The sequence below is a fragment of the Lissotriton vulgaris genome, chromosome 12, assembly GCF_964263255.1.
Source record: "Lissotriton vulgaris chromosome 12, aLisVul1.2, whole genome shotgun sequence".
Classification (NCBI taxonomy): domain Eukaryota; kingdom Metazoa; phylum Chordata; class Amphibia; order Caudata; family Salamandridae; genus Lissotriton; species Lissotriton vulgaris.
Window position 1 is genome coordinate 759,294,764 of NC_141700.1, and position 23,060 is coordinate 759,317,823.

Consider the following 23,060-nt stretch of genomic DNA (forward strand, 5'->3'; position numbering starts at 1 on the left):
CATGCCATCCACAGGGACATCATAAGTCTGCAAATTATTGCGAACCGCAATCCGACTATGCTGCGTAATATCAACGGCATTAGCCATAGGGACACAGTAAGAAAGAGGTGCAATAAAAACTACGTAGCACAACTGGGTAGTAATTGAAAAAGAAACAGTTTGAAAAGATTCAAGCTTGAAAAGACCTATGACGAACTCTCTCACAAACTGGGGTAGTGTGGTCTTACAGAGTCAGCCTAGGAGTGCTTGGAGGCTATGGCTGCCGGGAGCAGTGTGGCCGATGACTTCTGGATCGGAATGCACTGCGACCACGTCCCGTACGGCTTGTGAAGTCTATGCAGGACAGTGGCTGGGATAGGGTTCATGCGGCTGGAAAGCCCTTCTGTTGCCACAAAAGGAGCGAATGGAAGACTGTCCACAGGAGTAGAGGAAAGGCCTATGGACTTGGCCTTAGCTCGAGAGTCCTTGAATCTGACCAGGGCAGAGTCTGAATTTTCCCCAAAAAGAAGGGTACCATCAAAGTGCATGCCCATCAGATTTGCCTGGACATCGCCTGAGAAGCCAGTTGTCCTAAGCCAGACATGGCACCTTAAGGCCACTGTTGTTGAAATATATATTTATATATATATATATATATATATATATATATATATATATATATATATATATATATATATTTTATATATATGTGGGGCACATATAATATATTGTTTCCGGGGTCCCGTGCATGGGCGGGAATTTTCTAATGCTTATGACTTTGATGAGGATACCCCTGGAAGAGAAATAGGATTACAGGTAAGTAACTAATCCTTACCGACCCCCACCTCGTCGGTCTCTGATGGCCTTGCGGGAGCAGGCAATGAAACTCTTCGCGGCCCGGCAGTCAACACCATCAAGCGAGACTCCGCAGAGATCCCAGTTCCAATCGAAAAAGAGGCGGTCACGGGTTCCGAAGTTACACATCTACACAGAATGTCGCGCTGGAACTGGAGATGAAGTCACCTCACCTCAGTCTTCACTGGCGCAGCATTCCTGAACGCTCAATGAAGTGGAGCCTCTCCCCACGGCAGGAACCGACCGTGTGAATAATGAAACTAGCAAAGCACTCCAGCGCTGGTAGGAGAGCTCACCATGAAACACTTAGGTTAATAATATCTCCAAGTTAAAGTAGTCCTTTGCCCGGGGATGCGGGAGGGTTGCTTATTGCTTATGACTTTGATGAGGATACCCCTGGAAGAGAACTAGGATTACAGGTAAGTAACTAATCCTTCTCTTCCAGGGGATCCTCATCAATAGTCATAAGCATTAGAATAGAATAGCGAGCCTCACCTAATCTCCCTGCGGGCAAAGGATCAATAAAAACAGTGTATCATTGATAAGCCTAGACAAAACTAAGCTCGCTACCCAAATAGATTCCTCAAAGAGGCCTGCCCTACTTGAGTATTGGTCCTGGAAGCAGATTCTAGACAGTAATGCCTTGTAAAGGTATGAAATGATCTCCAGGTTGCAGCCTTGCAAATCTCTGACATAGGGACATCATGTAGGAAAGCTACTGTGGCCGCTTTCCCCCTAGTAGAGTGTGCCTTAGGTGTCAACAGTAAGGGCTTGCCCGCTAGCTGATAAGCCAATTTGATACAGGAGACAATCCATCTGCAGATGGATCATTTGGCAGCTGGAAACCCCGTTCTCATGGAACCATAATTGACAAAAAGCTGATCCGTCTTTCAAATACTCCTAGTGTTTTCCAAATAAAATTTAAGCACTCTTTTGAGATCCAAAGAATGCAGTGACCGCTCAGCCGGGGTCGTAGGGTTTGGAAAAAAGGATGGAAGAGAAATAGACTGATTAATATGAAAATCAGACACAACTTTTGGTAAGAAAGATAGATGTGTTCTTAATACTACTCTGTTGTGGTGGAAAACAGTGTAAAGCTCTTTTGTACACAACGCTTGGATTTCGCTTACTCTGCGCGCTGATGTGATAGCAACTAAGAAAGAGGCCTTCCAAGATAAATGTTGTAACGTTGCTTTGTGGATGGGCTCAAAAGGAGCTCCCATCAACTTGGATAATACTAGGTTCAAATCCCAGGGAGGAAAAGGATTTCGAACAGGGGGGCAGACTTTCTTTAACCCCTGGAGGAAGACCTTGACCACTTGCATCTGGAAGAAAGACTTTTAGCTCGGCGATTTCCTATACGCCACAATGGCTGACAAGTGCACTCTAATGGAAGCATACTTCAAACCAGATGTTGCTAAGGAAAGAAGGTATGGAAGAATAACATCCTCCTGCCCTTTAGTAGGGTCAAGATGATGCTCCCTACACCAAATATAAAACCTCTTCCACTTGAACGCATATGACGCTCTTGTGGAGGGCCTCTTAGCTTCCTTTAAAATGCGCATACAATCAGGAGGCAAATTCAGATGACCATACTGCAGGACTTCAGGAGCCATGCCGTCGAGTTCAGAGAGGGGAGGTTGGCATGTAGAATCCTCCCGCTCATCTTGCTCAACAGGTCCGGCCTGCAAGGTAGACGTCTGTGTGGACACAGACAGATGAAGAAGATCCGGGTACCACCACTGCCGTGCCAAGTCCAGAGCTATTAGGATCATCTCCATGTCCGATCTGAGGAGCTTGGAAACCACCTTCGGAATCAGAGACAGGGGAGGAAATGCGTAGGCAAAGATCCCTGACCAATCCATCAAGAGTGCATTCCGCTGTGTCCCTTGGCGGGGGAATCTGGACGTGAAGGCGTGGCATTTTCTGTTTTCGTCGTCTGCAAACAATTCTATAGTTGAACGACCCCAACAATGAAAAAGTTCTGCCACTACCTCGTCGTTTAGCACCCAGTCTGGTTGATCTTTGAAGTGCCTGCTGAGTGTGTCTGCCTTGATGTTTAGCTCGCCTGGAAGGTGCACTGCTACCAGCGGGAGGTTCCAAGCGAGAAGCCAGTGCCAGACCACCTGGACTCCAGAGAGAGAGGGCGTGATCGTGTGCCACCTTGTTTGTTCAGGGAGAACATGGTGGTCGTATTGTCTGTCTGCACCAAGACCGAGTCGGCTTTGATTGCAGGTGGAAAGGCTTTTAGAGCGAGATGCACCACTCGTAGTTCCAGCATGTTGATGTGGTAGGTCTGTTCTTGAGCCGACCACGACCTTGTATTTGAAGGCACCGCATGTGTGCCCCCCCAGCCTTGAAGGGACGCGTCCGTCACTATTGACTGAGTCGGGAGAGGGTGGTGAAAAGGAACTCCCACCAACAGATTTTTAGGTCGAGTCCACCATTTGATGGAAATCTTCGCTGCTTGGGAAAGACAGATCCGGTCTTCCCAGCGTCCTGTCGATTGGTCCCACTAGTCCTCCAGAGACTGTTGTAAAGGACACATCCTCAGCCTGGCGTTTGGTATGAGAAAGATGCAGGACGCCATGGAACCCAGCAGGGAGGCTACCGGAGGCTGACTGTTGGACTTCGGGTCTCGAGCAGAATCCTGCACTTCTGTTGCATCGAAAAAAGTCTCTCCTCCGAAGGAAACGCTCTTCCCAAGCTTGTGTCCAGAACGGAGCCTAGGTAGTGGATGGACTGGGTTGGCTGTTGGACTGACTTTTCCATGTTGACATGGAGGCCGAGATTGTGCAATTGTTGCAGGCAAAGGCGGAAGTCGCTCTCTACTTGTAGAGGAGATGGACCTTTTAGGAGCCAGTCGTCTAGGTACGGATAGACGAAGAGCCCCTTTTTGTGAAGAAAGGCTGCCACCACTGCCATGCATTTGGTGAAGACTCTCGGTGCCGATTTGAGCCCGAAGGGTAGCATCTTGTACTGGTTGTGTTTGTTGCCGACCACAAACCTCAGGAACTTGCGATGATGCAGTGCAATTGGAATATGAAAGTATGCATCTTGCAGATCCACCGAACACATCCAATCGCCTTCCTGCAAATGTGGACATATTTGGTGAAGAGCCAACATGCAGAATTTCTCTTTGACTATGACCTTGTTTAGCAGACGAAGGTCTAGGATGGGACGGAACTTGTTCTCCTGATCCTTTTCGGGTACAAGAAAATATCTGGAGTAGACTCCCTTTCCTCTTTGCGAGGGAGATACTTCTTCTATAGCTTGTTTTTGAAGAAGAACCTTCACCTCTCTCCGTAGCAGATCTAACTGGTGAGGACGAGATTTCTTTGGAGGAATGTTTTTTTGGGGGCGCACGGACACAAAGTGTGTATCCATTGCGCAGTATATTCAGCACCCAACGATCTTTTGTGATGCTGCACCACTCTGCCAGATGTTGTGAAGCACTTCCTCCCACTGGAGTGGGCAACGGCGCCAGAGGAAACCACTGCTCATGACTTCCCTCCTCTCGTTGATGTAGAGGATTGTTGTTGATGACCACCTCTACCTCGGTTGGATTTTCCCCCTCGAAACTGGGTCTTGCCCTGATTCTTGTTTTGGGACCACTGAGGGGTTTGAACCCTCTATTGAGCCCCTTTGCCCTTGTTGGTCTTAAAACGGCGCTTGAACTCCTTTTTTCTTTTCCAAACCGACTGCTTTGACTGTTTCTTGCTCGGCTTTCATTCTACTCATCTCTTCGTCAGTGAGTTCACCGAAGAGAGAGGAACCAGAAAAAGGAAGGTTTAAGATGCGTTGTTGTGCATCGGGCTTGAGGCCTGTCAAGTGCAACCAAGACGACCTTCTGGCGCAAATTCCATGGGCATACAAATGCACCGCAAGGGCTGCGCAGTCCGCAGCCGTGCTAATCATCTGGTTCGCTACCAGACAGCCTTCTGTCATTGTCTCTTCAAAGTCCTTCTGGTGTTCTTTCGGCAGTTTGGACTTGAATCGCTCCAAGGAATCCCATAAAGCTCTATCATATCTACCCAATAGTGCAGCTGCACTGGAGACCTTCACTGTAGAAGAGGCAGACCTTACGACCCCATGAGTCCTGTGATCTGCTGTCCTTATCTGGAGGGACTGAGGAGGTAGCAGTGACCGAGTGTGTTTTTCGTGCTGCTGCTACGATCACTGAGTCTGCAGGAGGGTCAGTCTTGACAAAGACTGGGTCAGAGGTAGCTGGCTTGTACTTTTGTGGATGCGAGCCGGCACCGCTTTAATGGTCGCTGGAGCCAGGAATATGTCTTTGACAGGGTCCATAATCCCTGGAACCAATGGCAGCAAAGAACGTGAAGCAGACTTCTGGTGAAGTGTCTCAAAAATCACTGTCGTAGTGACTTGTGGAATAGATAGTTCAATGTTTAGCTTTTGAGCTCCTCTTTGTAGGATATCATGGAAAGTGTTGATGTCATCAGCCGGTGAGACCCTAGAGATAGGGCTATCCGAAAGTGTGGGAGAATAACCCCTCTTGGAAGATTGGGTAGAGGAGGTAGAAGAAGTAGATGGCGTCCTCCTACTCCTGCGATGAGCACTGTGCCTCCTATCGCGTGATCTTCCTGAACGTTCCTCCCTTCTGGGGGAACGAGATCTAGAAGGCCTCCTCACAGGCGATCTTTCAGTTTGAACTCTGTGCCTGGGAGGGCTGCGTCTGTCCACTTCTTAAACTAGTCTCTGAAGAGGAGACCTGTGTGTAGGACTGGCATATTCTTGCATCCGCCTCGTAGCCCCTGAATCTCGCCAATGATCCAATGGGAGATTCCATCTAGGGGACAACCTCACATCTGCAGGAGAAGGGTCTCGCAAAGGTGACTTGCGGGCAGGGCTTGTAGACGTTGAGGCAGCTTGCCCAGACGAATGCGAGGATGAGTGACGGGAGGCTGATTCCGTCACTAGAATCACCGATTCCCCTCTGGATCTCCCTAAAGCGGAGTTCCTCGACGTCGACCCAGCCCGCTCTTGATGCCTCGACGTCGGGTGTTCTGACGTCGAATGTCTTGACGGTGAGCGGTGCGAGGATCGGAGATGTCTCAACGTCGAGCGGCGATGTGAAGCCTACGACGGAGCCCTCGACGCCGAACGCCACTGGGGCGACGGCGGAGCAGTCAATCTCGACGTCGAGTGTCTACGCGACGACGGCGGAGGGGTGTTGGTCACCCTCGACACCGAACGCCTACGAGACGTCGACGAAGATTTCCTCGACGCCGATCGACGTCTGGTTGTCGACAGCGGAGGATTCTAGGCTCTCTGCGATGACAGAGGTGAGCCTCTCCTCGACGCCGAACGTCATGACGACGGGTCTCTGCTCCTCGATGCCAATCGTCGCCAGATTGATGACGGCAGAGGGGTCACACTTCTCGATGCCGATCGTCGCCTGGTTGGCGATGGCGGAGGTGTGATGGTCCTCGACGCCGATCTTCGCCGGGTTGACGACGGGGGAGGGGTCATGGTCCTCGACGCCAATGGTTGCCGGGTTGACGACGGCGGAGGGGTCTTGGTCCTCGACGCCGATCGTCGCCGAGTTGACGACGGCGGAGGGTCAGGAATTCTAGACATCGACAAAGTACCTTAATCTCTTCTTCTCGACGGCGAGCCCACCGTCGAAGGTCGTTTTTTAGATGAATGACCCACCGGTAGTTCTCTCCTCAGCGCCGAGCCCGACGCAGAAGCTGAAGGGTGTAAAGACTTGTCCTTTGAAGGTGTTCTAGCCCTCTTGGAGCCCTTCCTTACCGGAGACCTTCCTCTGGATGACCTTTGGGCTAACCATAGATGGGAATCCTCTCCCTGTCCTTCAGAGTTCTTCCTGACAGGGTTTTGCAGTGAGGACAGGCCTTTGGGTCATGTTCTTCAGGCAGACAAAGAATACAGACTTCATGGCTGTCTGTCTTGGCCTTCTTGTTACCACAAGAAGGGCAGTTGTCAAAAAGGGAAGGCATTTCAAAGTAGAAAATACCCACCAAACTGTCAATAAAAGACAGATTCTTACTTGACAAGATGTAAAATGTCAAAGTAAGTAAAAAAACTGTGAAAAGTGAAGAAAATTTCTGTCACAAAAACAGAAATGAGTGGAGCTGTGTTGCCAGGATCCTTTCTGAAGGAGCCGGAAAGAACCACTGATCTAACTGTCACCCCTGAGGCATGATGGGAAGTTGGGGGTCACGGGTGCCTTAAAGGCACGGTGTCAGTTTATTGCATACAGCTGCAGGTTGGCTTTTCAGTCTTTTTAGACTGGGGATTTGCAATGCAGCCTGGGAGCTTCCTATGCTTTCAGTATTTTATAAGAATTTCTACTGCTTTCTGAGGATTAAAACAATTCTAAAACAAACTTTGTGGTTGTTTCTCATGTTTCTAATGCACGTTTTTTCATGTATGGTGGAAATTCTTTACTGCATGATTCAGCTCTGGTGTTTAATAGGCTGCTATTGCTTATTTATATATATATATATATATATATATATATATATATATATATATATATATATATATTTCACACACTCGTTTGGCGTTTAACTCCCGCCTCTCTCTACAGCAGGCTCCCGGCGGGATCGCCACCTCCCGAAATATAGACAAACTCCTGGCAGTTTTAGAGCTAATAAATCAGCATGACACCAGAGCCGGGGCCCAAATGTTCGTTCAAAGTGCAAATATTTATTGGCACACGGAAAAACCCAACACGTTTCGAAGCCTTCGCCTCTTGCTCACGGGTGATATATATCAATTATCATGCAATGCAAATGATAAATATGTATAGAAATGTATATAACAATTTTTCTCTGACATTCCATTGGTACTTTACCGTAATGTCAAGAAAATGGCGAGCCCTATGTAGCCATATAACATAAGCAAGGTTGACATTCTAGATGAACAATGTAAAGGGAAAAGGGTACTTACACTGACCACTTAAAAATGGTCTAGACTCCAGGGACTCTATGGCCCAGTGGAAGGCTAGGAGTAGCCGAAACGCGTAGGCAGTCCGATTTAATGCACGTATTTATTTTGATTTTGCACATGGTGTGTAAATAAAAGTAATTACAATTTTACCTGCTTGCGAGGAGAGTCTGAGGAATATATATATATATATATATATATGGTTATTTATATGTGGGGCACATATAATATAGTGTTTCCGGGGTCCTGCGCATGGGCGGGAATATTCTAATGCTTATGACTTTGATGAGGATCCCCTGGAAGAGAACCAACATCATGCGTGACAGGCACTTCATGACTTGAAACATGTCTTCCTCGAAGACATCCCTCGCACACGACCACCTGCAGACTTCATAGGGGGACTTGGGGACAAGTCTGAGAGCTCCCAAATGGGGGATTGGGTGACAAGAGGCCTTGGAGCAAGGGGACACAGCTGGTTATTTGGTACCCATGCCGGGCGGCTCGGATGAGGAGGGGGTAGGTAGAATGGGCAGCATGCGCAAAGGTGTTCCCCGCAGTTAGGGACAAACAACTGTCGGGGCAAAATCAGTACAGCTGGGCCACTCAAGAAATGGGCCTCAGTAATGCTGACATCCCTCTATGGCTGCTCGGATGTGGTGCAGTTAGAATCAGGATTTGACTCTTGCTGCTGGTGTTTGATGCAGGGCATCATGTACCCCGGGTATTGGTGATGCACAGCTCCGGTTGCTCCTGGTGTCTTCACACTCAGTGCAAAGATAGATCTGAACCTCCAGAGCATGGGTACCTCTTCCTGGTCATCTGCAGTGTTGGTCGGAAAGGGAAGCTGCAAGGCAGTGGACCGGACTCTGCTTTTCAGTGGCTGCAGACAGCAGGGGAGTAGATCCTCTACTCCAAGGGAGACTGTAGGCAATCTTTCAAGTGCTGGCAGGCTTCTCAAGGCCGTGGTATGATGTGGAAGATACTTTGAAAATCAATAAAAATATCAAAAAGGCTGTGGTAAATCTCCATCTTGCAGGACGAATCACTCTGTCAAAACTGTCGAGAGAGTTGCAAGCAGGCAGGGGTTTGCACCACAAGTTCTCAGTTCTTCTGCAGTCTTGCCAGGCAGTGACTCTTCTTCATGCTTCTTCTCCTCTGAGTTCTTGGGTTCAGGGGTGGAACTTAAATACTCAATGTAGGGATGTTAAGAGGAGTACCAGGCAGTAGCCAATGGGCTGGCTATCTTCAGGGTGTCTACACCCTCTATATGACCACTTCATGTGGAAAGTGGGGATAACCCTGACCCCAGAAGGCTAATTCCATCCAAAACAAGATGGAGGAATTTGAAAAGGTGGGATCCATATCAGTTAGTCTACCTTAGGTGTGGTGCTGGCTTGGGGTGGGCACCGCTCCTAATCTTACTAATTTTCCTGCCTGTCTTTCCACCAAAAAGTGGAGCTTGGACGGGAGGTGGCATCTAGGTCTGGTCTGGGTCACATAACAAAGGTTGCAGGGCCTTTAGCAGCTTCCCGCACTGGAATGCAATTCCTGCGTGGAGGAGGTGTAAACACCTCCACCCAGAGCAGGCTTTGTTCCAGGCCTTTGAGAGTGATGGATCTCACTGCAGCAGGTCAGAAACTTGTCCAGGGTGGCTGGCTGATCAAGACCAGTCAGTCGACACACTAGTAGTCAGAAGTTTTGTAATGGGGCAACTCTAAGGTGCCCTCTGGGTGCTTTTCTCCATAAATCCACCACTGGCATCAGTGTGGATGTATTAAGATGAGATGGTTGGTACCAAACATCTGGGGGTACAGTGAAGCCATCATACAGCTGAGAGTCCAGCCCATGAGTGTCCAACCCATGCATTAGTTATGGCTTCCGTGTGCACTTGTGGTACCTAAGAGTGAACTTATATATCACAGGGACACATCCACTCAGGCAGATATGCCCACACACGAGTATAGTGCACCCTGCCTTAGGGCTGTCAGACCTGCTGTAGGGATGACTTACCTATACCACATGCAGTGCTTTACAGGCATGGCACACAGGAATGTGGGCCATGTCGACTCTTCATTTTTCTCTGTACCAAGGCACGCAGACTGCAATGGCAGTGTGCATGGGCTTGGTGAGGGGACCTTAAGGTGACACAGTGCATGCTACAGCCCTTAGGGACCATCTTTAAACCCAAGGCCCTAGGTACGTAGGGTACCATTTACCAGGGGCTTACATCAAGACTAAATTGGTGCCAATTGTGGAACAATAGTATAGTTTAGGAAAAGAACACTGGCACTGGGGACCTGGTTAGCAGGAAATCATATGAGGATGATGCAGCAAGAAACGAAGCAACTTTCACAATATTCATGATGTCCTAAGGATGGTGCTGTTATAGATGATCCAGAAAGTTAAACTCAATGATGGAAGGACATGAGGAAGGAAGCTGCTTACTGCCTGGTCACAAATCTAGTCTGCACAGCCATTTCTTATGTGTTTCCGCTGACAGGAAACAGAAGTCAATGAACTGAAGGGATAAGGATAATTCTGGCTGTTCAGACAACAATCCAAAGAACCATGCACTATCTCTCCCATTATGTACCTTTTTCGTGTTTTACATTGAAAGTGCAACTGCCAAAACCTTTTTCAAATGTTTGGCTACAAGCTCCAAATGTTCCCATTGGTGGTAGCTTGCATGTGCCTCCAGGCAAAGTCAATCTCTACCTTGTAATAAAAAAGTACCCAAGCTGCTCTTTTTCTATCTTAGGGAAAATGTATTTGTTGGGCTATAGATGACTGACTGGTCAGCACAAGTGAGAACACTGGTCCACTTCATGCCAGGAACTGCAACAGGATAGATGCCTGTGTCCCTAATCCTTTACAGCACGGCTGGCACTACCGTGAAGCATGTTACCAGTACGAATTCTCCTTCTAGAAGCTCACTTGTTTGTTTGACCCACTTCTAAGAAGGGCTCTGATGATTTTTGTATCCTAGAGTCCTTCCAACATCATGCCTGCGATAAGAACTCTCTTTGTTTTGTCAGTTAAAATGTTTGATTGCTGGAATTACTTAAATAATGTCCGTTGGTGCACTCTATTTTCACTAGTAATCCTTTTTTTCGTGTAGTTTTTTGTGCTACAGTCTCCAAGTGTTTTGTCTAGAAACACTGTGTATATAATTCAAACAAGAAAAAGTAGAGAAGAACAAGTTACTTACCTTCGGTAACGCTTTTTCTGGTAGATACTATATCTGCCTGTGGATTCCTCACCTTGTGAATATCCCCCTTGCGCCAGCAACATTCGGAAATTCTTTTTCGTAGCCTCGCGCCGACGTGGATAGGACGTCACAGAGACACGGCTCCGCTCGCGACTCCGCTGACGTCACCGACGCCTATAATGGGCCCACGCCGGCGTGATGACATCAGTTCCGCCTTTTTCCGTGCCATCGAGGCACACGGACGGACCAATGACATACATACAAAGTATACACAGTACACAATAATCAAGGCAAAGCACACAGTGCAAAGCAAGTGCAAGAAAGCAAGTGAAACATTTCCTTGACATCAAAATAAATATACATTACATTACAAAAACTCTGGCATAGAAGAGTGGACAACGGGGAGGCGGGTGGGTCAGTGAGGAATCCACAGGCAGATATAGTATCTACCAGAAAAAGCGTTACCGAAGGTAAGTAACTTGTTCTTCTGATAGATACATCTGCCGTGTGGATTCCTCACCTTGTGAATAGAGTCCCACAGCAGTCCCCACTCCCGGAGGAGGGAGTCCACTCTTCTAAACCAGGAAATCATGAAGGACAGAGCGCGCAAAGTGGCCGTCCCTCCTGACTTCGGTATCCAAGCAGTAATGCTTCGCGAAAGTATGGAGGGAAGACCAGGTTGCCGCCCTACAAATGTCCTCCACAGGAACACCTCTAGCCAAAGCAGAGGTAGATGACTTAGCTCTAGTGGAATGAGCCCTAATACCCTCTGGAGGTTCCTTACCGGCCAAAGAGTAGCAGATCTTTATACACAGAACGATCCATCTTGATAAAGTTCTTTTATGGACCGCTCTTCTCTTCTTGCAGCCAGCAAAGCCAATGAAGAGTTGATCGTCCAAGCGACAGTCTTTAGTTCTGTCCAAATAAAAAGACACCGCCCTCTTGGGGTCAAGACGGTGCAACCTCTCCTCCTCCTTGGAAGGGTGTGGGGGAGGATAAAAGGTAGGGAGGGTAATGGATTGACCAAGGTGGAAAGGAGTCACCACCTTAGGAAGAAAAGCAGCCCTGGTCCTTAGAACCATCCGATCAGCATGTATGGTCAGGAACGGGGGCTTGGAACTAAGAGCTTGAAGCTCACTCACCCTCCTTGCCGAGGTAATTGCAACTAGGAAAACTGCCTTAAAGGTTAAAAGCCTCAAAGGACATTTATGAAGAGGCTCAAAGGGAGAGCCCATCAGAAAAGTCAGAACAAGATTCAAGTCCCACTGAGGTACAATAAAAGGAGTAGGAGGAAACTTGTTTACAAGACCCTTCAAAAACCTCAAGACTACAGGAGACTTAAAAAGAGAGGGCTGATCAGGCAAACAAATAAAAGCCGACAGCGCCGAAAGATAGCCCCTAACTGTGGCAACCACCAGCCCCTGTTGCGCCAAAGAAAGAGCAAACCGGAGCACATCTGATAAATGTGCTCTCAACGGGTCAATATCATTCTCACCACACCAAATAACAAACTTAGACCATCTATAAGAATAGACAGTCTTAGTGGAGTCACGTCTGGCAGACAAAATGACATCCACAACATCAGGTGTGAGAGAATAGGAAATCAGGTTGCCCCGTTCAATCTCCAGGCATGAAGGTGCAATGTCTGGAGGTGGGGGTGTAGAACCTGCCCCTCCATTTGAGAGAGGAGGTCTGCCCTGAGAGGGAGACGGAGCGGCGGGTGAGAGGAGAGGTGGAGTAGATCTGTATACCACACCCTTCTTGGCCAATCCGGGGCGACCAATATAACTTGGGCCCGGTCTTGGCGAATTTTCCTCAGAGCCCGAGGAATCAAGGGTATGGGAGGAAACGCGTAAAGGAGTTGATTTCCCCAACTCAACTGAAACGCGTCCCCCAAGGCTCCTTGCATCGGATACTGGAGACTGCAGAATGACGGGCAGTGAGCATTCTCGCGAGTGGCAAACAGTCCACCCGAGGAGTCCCCAACGTCCGAAAGACGTGACGAACCACCTCCGGATGAAGCCTCCACTCGTGGTCGGCAGAGAACTGCCGGCTGAGACTGTCGGCACGCACGTTCAGAACTCCGGCCAGATGATTTGCCATCAGACAAATCTGGTGGTCCTGAACCCAGGACCAGAGACGCAGAGCCTCTCTGCAGAGACACTGAGACCCCACTCCTCCCTGCTTGTTGATGTACCACATCGCGGTCGTGTTGTCCGTCAGGACTTGGATCGACTGACCGCGAAGGGAAGGGAGGAAGGCCTTGAGCGCCAAACGTATCGCCCGCAACTCTAGAAGGTTGATGTGAAGCAACCTTTCCTCTGGAGACCAAAGACCCTTGACCTCCAGATCCCCCAGATGAGCACCCCACCCTAGAGTGGATGCATCCGTTATCACCGTGGCCACCGATGGAGGTAGATGGAAAGGCTTCCCTTGCGACAGGTTGCCTTCCACGCTCCACCAAGACAGATCCGCTGCAGTTTCTCTGGAGATCTTCACTGACTCCCCGAGATCTCCATTGTGCTGATACCACTGCCTGCGGAGACACCACTGGAGTGCCCTCATGTGCCAGCGTGCATGGTTGACCAGGAGAATGCAAGAAGCCATCAGACCGAGCAGGCGAAGGACCTTCAGGACTGGAACGACCGCTCCAGGGTAAAACAAAGGAATCATTTCCTGTATGTCGCGAATCCTTCTAGGTGGAGGGAATGCACGACAAACAGTAGTGTCCAGTACGGCACCTATGAACAGGTTGCGCTGGGAGGGCACCAGGTGAGACTTGGGTACATTTATCGAAAAACCCAACCTGAACAACAACTGAGTTGTCTCTTGCAGATGATGGAGCACCTTCTCTGACGACTCCGCTTTGATCAGCCAGTCGTCCAAATACGGGAACACAGGTATCCCCGACCTCCTGAGATGAGCTACAACCACCGCCATCACCTTGGTGAAGACTCGAGGCGCAGTAGTAAGACCAAACGGAAGGACCGCAAACTGGTAGTGCTGCGACCCAACCGTGAAACGGAGATACTTCCTGTTCGACTTCAGGATGGGTATATGGAAATACGCGTCCTGCAAGTCGAGCGACACCATCCAGTCTCCTTCCATCAACGCTTGAAGAAACTGAACAAGGGTGAGCATCTTGAATATCTCCTGCTTCAGATAGAGATTCAAGATCCTGAAATCCAGGATTGGACGAAGCCTGCCATCCTTTTTGGGGATCAGGAAATACCGGGAGTAGCATCCCTGACCCCTTTCCTGCTCTGGGACCACCTCTATCGCACCCTTTCGTAACAGAGTTAGAACCTCCTCCTGCAGAAGAGACAGATGTTCCTCGGAGCAAAAACCTTGACAAGGAGGGTAAACCGGGGGAAATTCCCGAAAGGGAAGGGCATACCCATTTTCTACAAGATTGAGAACCCAAAGATCTGTCGTAACCGATTCCCAATCCTGTAGAAAATGGGTAAGCCGACCCCCAACCGGACCCACATGATCCTGAATGGCGGATCTAGGGCTGCTTTTCTGAGGCAGGGGGGTTGGAAGAGGTGGAGGAAGAGGAGGGCTGACGTCCACGAGGACGCGCTCTTTGCTTTCCCCTGTACGATCTGTACACTGAATTCTGCTGCTGCTGCTGTTGCTGCTGCTGCTGTTGGCCTTGCCGGAAGTTCCGAAAGGAGCGACCAAAGCCCCTGAACCTTCTGCCGGAAGAAGTGCCCCTGATCTGGAGGCCCAAAGACTTCGCTGTTGCTCTGCAGTCCTTGAATCTCTCAAGAGCAGCATCCGCCTTTTTCCCAAAGAGACCTGAGCCATCAAAAGGAAGATCAAGCAGAGTCGCCTGAACATCAGCCGAAAAGTCTGATGACTTCAACCAGGCTGACCTCCTAGTGGCAACAGCGGTGCCCATAATACGAGCCACAGAGTCAGCAGTGTCCAGACCACTTTGAATAACCTGGCGGGCTGCCGCCTGAGTGTCACAAATCACCTCCTCAAAATCCTTTCGGTTGGCGTCAGGAATTTTTGGAGCCAGGATACGCAAGGAGTCCATTAAGGCATGAACATACCTTCCCATTAGACAAGTGGCATTAGTTGACTTCAACGCCATGCTAGCCGATGAAAAGGTCTTTTTTGCCACCTGGTCCTGTTTCTTTGCTTCCTTCTCACAAGGAACCTGAGGAAAGGCACTAAGACTCTCCTTTGAACAGGCAGCCTGAATGACCAGGCTCTCTGGCGAAGGATGTGAAGACAGAAAAGCCGGGTCCTCAGGAGCAGCCCTGTACCTCCTCGCAACACTCTTCGAAACCGCAGGAGCCGACAAAGGTTTCTTCCACACTTCCATAATAGGATCAGTCAAGGCATCATTGAATGGAAGCAAAGGCTCAACCACAGAATTCGGAGAATGCAAGACTTCTGTGAGGATATTAGACTTGAACTCCACTGTAGGCAGAGTCAACTGAAGAAGTTCAGCAGCCTTCCTCATAACCAGATGGTAAGGCTGGATATCCTTAGAGGGAGCACCCGAGCCTGAGGGCAACTCCCACTCTGGACAGAAATCAAGAGTCCCTGAATCCGCCAATTCCTCAAAACAGCTCTCCTCTAGTTCACCTTCTTCAACATCAGACTGTGAGTCCATGTATCTCTGCTCCTCCAAAAGGCGTTGAGCTTCCCTTCTGGACCTCTCCTTCACACGCCTCGCAGCCGGATCCACCTGCGGCTTCGACGGATTCGGGGCCGGCGCCGGTATTGAATCCGACGGCACAGAAGAATGCCCTCGAGGATGATCAGGAGCAGGCGACGCCGGAATCGGCGTCGACAACTTCGGTGGAGCCGGGAACTGCCAATGCGGCGTCGGAGCCGGCATGTAAGGCATAAACGGAGCCGAAGGATAGGAGTGAGGAACTCCCAGGCTGAATGCCAAAGGACCCATGGGACCCGAAGGTGCACCAGAGGGGTACCACGCCCTTGAGAAGACACCATACATTGCGTTAAGAAACGCTGAAGGGTCCTGGCCTGGAGCAGGAAAGGGCGGCTGAAAACCATCAGGCCAGTCCTGAAGAGGGATCGGATTCGGCTCTTCGACAGGCGCGGAATACACATCCACCCGGGCCTCTTCCTCTTCTCGGGCCGGGGACAGCGCCAGAGACGGATTCGGAACCGGAGAAGCATTCGGAGCCGGAGATCGCCCACGCGACTCAGATGGCGAGGCCTCACCTTCATGGTCAGAGACTTCGAGGGTAACCACCTTCGAACGTACCTTCTTCGGTGACCTCGACCTCGAGCCCGACTCCTTACCAGACCGACGTCGGGACTCATGTCTCCTCTTCTTGTGCTTCTTCTTCGACTTCGAAACATGATCCGACGCCGACTTCGAAGACGACCTCTCTCGAGAAGCAGATCTCGCCCTGGACTTCGACCTCGCCCTTCGAGAACGAGACCTCGACGACTTCTCCTTTCCAGCTTTCACCTTAGCAACCAGAAGTTTGGCTTCTCTCTCCCTCAGGGCCTTCGGATTCATCTTCCGACATGAAGAACAATCCTCCACATCATGGTCGGAACTTAAACATCAGATGCAGTCTTCATGGGGGTCGGTAATGGACATCATTTTACCGCACTCCCTGCAGGGCTTGAAGCCGGTCTTCTTGGATGACATCTTCGAAGAGACAGGATACAGAGAAGCAGAATTAAGCAACAAAACGGCAACAATGTACCAGTAGGCTACAGAGATTCCCGATAACCGTTAGCGTCGACGACACGGAAAAAAGGGAACTGATGTCATCACGCCGGCGTGGGCCTATTATAGGCGTCGGTGACGTCAGCGGAGTCGCGAGCGGAGCAGTGTCTCTGTGACGTCCTATCCACGTCGGCACGAGGCTACGAAAAAGAATTTCTGAATGTTGCTGGCGCAAGGGGGATATTCACAAGGTGAGGAATCCACACGGCAGATGTATCTATCAGAATTCCACTTTTGGCGGAGTTGTGCACACTTGTACTTGAGACCTTCAGGTCTATCTCACATTCATTCTGTAAAAATGATTTCTTCAGACGTGTTCACTTTGAAAAAGTATTCCAATATTTATTTCATATGTATACTTTTATCTTCAATTGCTTTTCAAATCCATGTCACTTTTTAAATTCCACATATACCCAATGCATTTCGGGTAACGGAATTACCCTTCCTCAGGGGTTGATGGAAACAGTGACTTCTCACTCGATATTCCACCAATCCAATATGACCAAGGCTATTGCTGGAATACACATATAGCTCCAGTCCAAACCATATTTCACTGTGCCAGTTTCATACAAAGCCAGCAAAGTAGGCCTTGCTCGGAAAATGCTGTCTATCCAGAACTCATTAAACTACTAATTCCAGTTCTACCAAATTTGTACCCGGAGAGCTTTGTACTACAAGCCTCCAAAAATATACTTCATGAAAATGCAGCAGTATGTGCAAAGTCTCCAGCAACGCCATGTGGAAAATTACAACTCAAAGGCATATGCATTATACATTTTCACTCAGTATACGTCTTTTTGAACATTACTCACCGTAGTCTATGGTGCCCTTTGTCCTTGTAAGGAACTATGTCTAGAACTGTGTTGTCCCAAGTTCTGGCAATGTGTTCCAGGGTCTGTAAAAGGCAGAAGAACACTGATTAAGGGGCAAGGTCAGTGTTTGGCAACCATGCTTTGAGCAAGCATTCAATTTGTAGGGCTGCATATTGTTTCAAGGAGCGCAAAGACCCTTCATTAAAGCATAAATGTTCATGTAGCTCAAGGTACAATGAAAGAGAAGGCAGTTAGAGATTGTGAAACATCGTTGTCAAATGGGAAAAGAGCTTACAAGAAGTAGTCACTCTTGTGCATGGTCAGTCAGTGCCAAAAAGCAGCATGGTTTCAGGGGTGGGAGACAGATCCAAGATGCAGATGCAAAAGGGACATAAAAACAGAAAATCAACTCAAAATTATCATTCTGCACAAAAGGCCCCAAAGGGAGATCAAACAGTAACCGTCACCCAAGTCTAAACCGCTCTGCCTCGTTGCGTTCTCCACAGATCTGAAAATGAAATCTTTAGAAAGGCACAAGGATTCCAAACAAGGCAGCCCAATGTGTGGTTACTGAAGCAGTGTTACTCTCACTGAGATTTGTGTGGTTGTTGATTTCAAACATTGTTAATAATCCAATCCTAGTAAGAGTTTATATTTGTAACTACATCTAAAAAATAACTATATCCTTTGACAAAACCTTGCCTTTACTTTCCAGCAGAATACAAACATACAAGGTTCAGAACAATGTACCATCAGTGAAATGCTCAAAATTGCAAAGGTATCCTATCTTTTACGTGGCCAGAGAGGAAATTATGTGGCCAAAAGTCATCCTTCACAGTACATCCACTCCTTAACAAGCTTTCCAGGGGCCCGTATATTGCTTGATTAACTAATAGGTACCTGCTCAATACCAAGCTCCTTGGTGGCTGCAGATGAGATTTCATTGATGTTGTCATAGTGCTGTTCCAAGCCCAACTCCACAATCTTCTCAAGTGTGAAGTCATCTGATGTCTGGTCAAATGTCTTCTGTATCTCATTCTTCACCTGTGCCCAGTGTCTACAAACAAATCAGCCACAGAGTAAGAAATGGGGAAAAACGTTTAATGATGATGCAGATACAGATAACGATCAGATGTGCTACTAATTGCAAACTATTGCCCTGATTACTTGTAAAAGGCTAATTCCAATTCCTGTGCACACAGGAGTTAATTATCACACCTCACAGTTTCTCCTGATTGATTCCAGCAGGTCGAATTTACTGAAATTTATGGGAGAAAAGGCTTAGCAAAAAAGCAAACAATGCAAAATGCAGAGCATTAAGTACCAACTCTGCCTGTTAAGCCTAACTTCTGGGTTAAAAATTCGGAATAGGAGGTATTTACCACAACTTGTAAATACCTCCTTCTCGGTCAAGATATTTACTGGGTCATCCAAAGTGTGGAATGCACTCTGCTATAAATCTTTATTTGCAAAATGGGTAGATCTGACATGGTGAAATCGGATTCTACCCTTGAACTGTGGAAACAGTGTTGTTGCCTCTTCCTTGAGTTTACTTTGAAACAGTTCTGATGAGAATGAAGTTGGTGACAATCTCTTATGGCCTTCTAGAGCTCTGCTACCTAAGCTTTGGTCAGAGTTATTCCAAGTTCAAATGTACTTGTTGTGAGAAGTTGGCCCGATATGCAACGTTCGCTATTCTAGCGACCGCTATGTATCGTTCCAACGACCCTTATGGTGTTTGGTTGTAAGTCAACCTATAGACCAGCTATCCTAGTAGCGTGGATACGAGCAGTCTAAGGCTAAAGACTCGAGAGGGCGCGTTAAGCCAGCTGTTTACCACACATGTACCCCTTGAACACCCAGTGAAAGGACACCACACAAGTGTTATGAAAATAAACAGTATATTTATTAAGAATCACAACAGCCCTGTACTCTTTATGAGGACAGGGTACTAAGCACAAACCAAATCTCTTTAGCAAATACTTCAAGTGCACAGTTTAAAGACAAGTGTCCGAGGACACGGAAAGGTTAAGGCAAGTCGGAAGCGAGGGACTCGGGACCCTAGAGTAAGGAGGCTATGCAGGCACCGAAATGCCGAGTTACCTAGCCACGAGGGCTGCGGCTGCACAAGTCTTACAGGCGTCGGGGTCTTCGCTGACGAGCCAGGAGCCGGAAGAAAAGGAGTTGCTGGCCGGCGACCAGTGGTGTATAGTTCGTAGAGATTGATGAAACCTGAAAGCAGAGGGGACCAAGTTCGTACTACTAGCCAGTAGTCAGAGGGTACCAGGAAGGCACCAGTTGGCCGTCACCTCGACCAGGTGAGTGGGCGACGCTAGGCTCTGCAGTCTCACGGACCAGGAGGCGTTGTCGGCGACCACGGTGGAGGTGCGAGCTGTCCCACGACGGATGTCGCTGTCGGCGTCTTGGTTGGACCAGGAGGGTCCGGGGTGCTTCTCAAAAGATGGAAGCAGGGGCCAGTCTGGAGCAACCAGACCGGCAGTGTTGATTCTTGGTCGTCGTCACAGAAGGGCACAAGCCAACGGCAAGTGACCAGACAACGTGCTGAGCAGCGAGCAGAAGGGCCCCACGCAGATCGTGGAGATGCTGGGAGACTGCACTTCGGTGCTAGAGCGGCTCAGGGTCGGGGCTTCTCGGACCCCAGAGCACTCACCAGAGAGTTACCTCAATGGTCGTGCTGGTTTTTAAGAGCGTGCAGGTTCTGATGATGGCCGGTCCCTCGAGGTCTCGTCGCACCCACAGATCACAGCTGAGCTGATGGCGTGGGTAGAGGTCAGAGGTGCCAGGGAAGCCGGTTTCTCGTCGAGCTGGGCCGTCGGATTCCTTGAGGAAGGACTTACAGCAAACCGCAGAGTTCTTAGATGGTGCCCGCTGATGCAGGGTGACTACTCCTTAGTCACAAGGGAGAAATCTTAAGAAGAGTCTTGAAGTCCTTTCGTAGAAAGTATTCTTGATTCAAAGATGATCTAATTTGGAAGGGTCCCCGCTCCGGCCTTTATCCTAAAGAAAGGGGTGGGTACATGACTAGGTCCTGCCCTAAGGGTGGGACCAGGAAGGGGGGTAGTTACACCCCTCTCCCCTGCCGGACTTTCCCCAGGCCAGGGCTGTCGCCCCTGGAACTGGTTCTAACCGGCAGATGCGTAGTGAGCACCGGGGTGCCACTCCGCAGTCACCTTCTCGCAAAAGCCCTACCTACCCAGAATACACAAACCCTGTCTGGGACGGTGCGAACACCGCCCTCGACAGGAAACCCTTTGTCCAAGTGCTCCTCGCTGGAAGGACTCCCAGCAGCAGGAGGTCAGACTTGTGTCTGTGGTGGCAGCATCCATTTTGTGGAGCTGAGGCTTTCGTTAACTTTAACCGGGGTTCACAGTGACGTACATGTCGTGTCCCTCTAGAAGGGCGGAATGCTAACCTCGTCGCCAGAGTTGGTGAGAGGGCAGCATCCCGATTCGTATGACACCTTACTCGACATGTCTTGATAACGCGACACCGAAGTTACCGTTATGGTACGCGTTATCATGGAACAGCCATTGGGTCTTGATTCCGCAAGCTGCAACCGGGCTCGGCTCGGGCCAGAGCTTAGTTCACACGAGCCCATGCACTCTGCCTTCAGGATTGTCAAGGCCTGCCATAGGAGTGACTGATAGGAACTCGGGTGTCCACTGGAGGGTTAGATATAGGACTACTATATCTAAAGCAAAGGGTGATTACACGGCTTTGCCCCAGCTGTCATGCAGCCAGTTGTGTCAAATTTAGGTGGCCAGCCAGGGGTGGCATAATGCATGCTGCAGCCCCTGGCGGCCCTGGGTACACCTACGCCCTGGGTTACAGGGTCTGATAAGGTGGCCCAGTACCAATTGGTAAATGCACCTAGGGTACATCTCGTAATTTAGAAAGAGAACAGCCAGGCTGTGGGTCTGATTGGCAGGCCCACAGCCAGAGAAAGTCGTAAACCAGTGAAACAAAAGCGAAAAATCTGGGTGATCATAGGATTGCAGACCCTACTCTCCTACATGACCCCCCCCCAAACGTCGGAACAACTAACTAACCTTGACCAGGTAAGTCTTCTTGTTCTAAGTGGAAATATCTGGAGAGCCCATCGGCATTGCCATGATCAGTACCAGGTCTATGTTCCACTGTGAAGTCCATCCCCTGTAGGGAAATGGACCACCTAAGCAGTTTGGGGTTTTCACCCTTCATCTGATTTAGCCACAAGAGGGGCTTATGGTCGGTCTGAATCTTGAAGTGAGTGCCAAACAAGTATGGCCTCAGCTTCTTCAGGGCCCAAACCACAGCAAAGGCCTCCCTCTCAATAGCTGACCAATTCTTCTCTCTAGGGGTCAGCCGTCTGCTTATAAAAGCAATGGGCTGGTCTTGACCATCAAAATTCAGTTGAGAAAGAACAGCTCCCACACCCAACTCAGAAGCATCTGTTTGGACAATGAATGGTTTGGAGTAGTCCGGACTCTTGAGGATAGGTGCCGTGCACATGGCCTGCTTTAGGTCATCGAATGCTTTTTGACAGCTCGCTGTCCACTGAACCTTTTTTGGCATTTTCTTACTTGTCAGTTCGTTTAATGGTGTCACGATGGAACCATAGTTCCTGACAAACTTCCTGTAGTAACCAGTCAGGCCCAAGAAAGCTCGAACCTGAGTCTGGGTGGTTGGAGGAGCCCAGTCCCTGATTGACTGTATCTTGCTCTCCAGTGGCTGAACCTGACCTCCACCGACAAGGTGGCCCAGGTATACAACCTGTGTCTGCCCTATCTGGCACTTGGTGGCCTTGATAGTGAGACCTGCTGCTTGCAGTGCCTCTAACGTCTTCCGCAGGTGGACCAGGTGATCCTCCCAGGTGGAGCTAAAGACAGCAATATCGTCAAGATATGCCGCACAGAAGTCATCCAGCCCAGTAAGGACATGATTCACCAACCGTTGGAAGGTGGCAGGTGCATTTTTCAGACCAAAGGGCATCACCACGAACTGATAATGCCCACCAGGGGTTGAAAATGCTGTCTTAGGCTTGGCGTCCTCAGCTAACCTGATTTGCCAATACCCAGCTGTCAGGTCAAACGTACTTAAGTAGTTGGCCGAAGCCAATCTATCAATAAGCTCGTCTGCCCTTGGTATTGGGTGGGCGTCAGTCTTAGTGACTGCATTGAGACCCCTGTAGTCTACGCAGAACCTCATCTCTCTCTTACCACCCTGGGTGTGAGGTTTCGGCACTAGAACTACGGGACTAGCCCAAGGGCTATCCGAGGGTTCAATGACTCCCAGCTCCAACATTTTCTGCACTTCACTTTTGATGCAGTCTCTGACGTGATCAGGCTGCCTGTAGATTTTACTCTTTACGGGCAAGCTGTCACCAGTGTCGACCTCATGGGTGCACCAATCGGTCTGACTGGGTGTCAGAGAAAACAGATGTCGGAACGACTGAAGAACCTGTTTACAGTCGCTCTGTTGATGTTCGGAGAGGCTGCCGCAAAAGACAACACCATCTACCGAGCCATCGTCAGGATTCTGAGAG

At 49.2% G+C, this 23,060-nt stretch overlaps 1 protein-coding gene across 1 annotated transcript in view; it reads right to left on the reverse strand.

Annotated features, from left to right (window-relative positions):
* DNAH2 (dynein axonemal heavy chain 2) overlaps positions 1 to 23,060 on the reverse strand; it is a 2,538,822-nt gene that overhangs the window by 1,537,822 nt on the left and 977,940 nt on the right. The window contains exons 27-28 of the mRNA XM_086946066.1: positions 18,416 to 18,572; positions 17,516 to 17,598 (exon numbers count right to left, since the gene is read on the reverse strand). Coding sequence (XP_086802192.1) covers positions 17,516 to 17,598; positions 18,416 to 18,572 — 240 coding nt within the window. The remainder of the gene's footprint in view (positions 1 to 17,515; positions 17,599 to 18,415; positions 18,573 to 23,060) is intronic.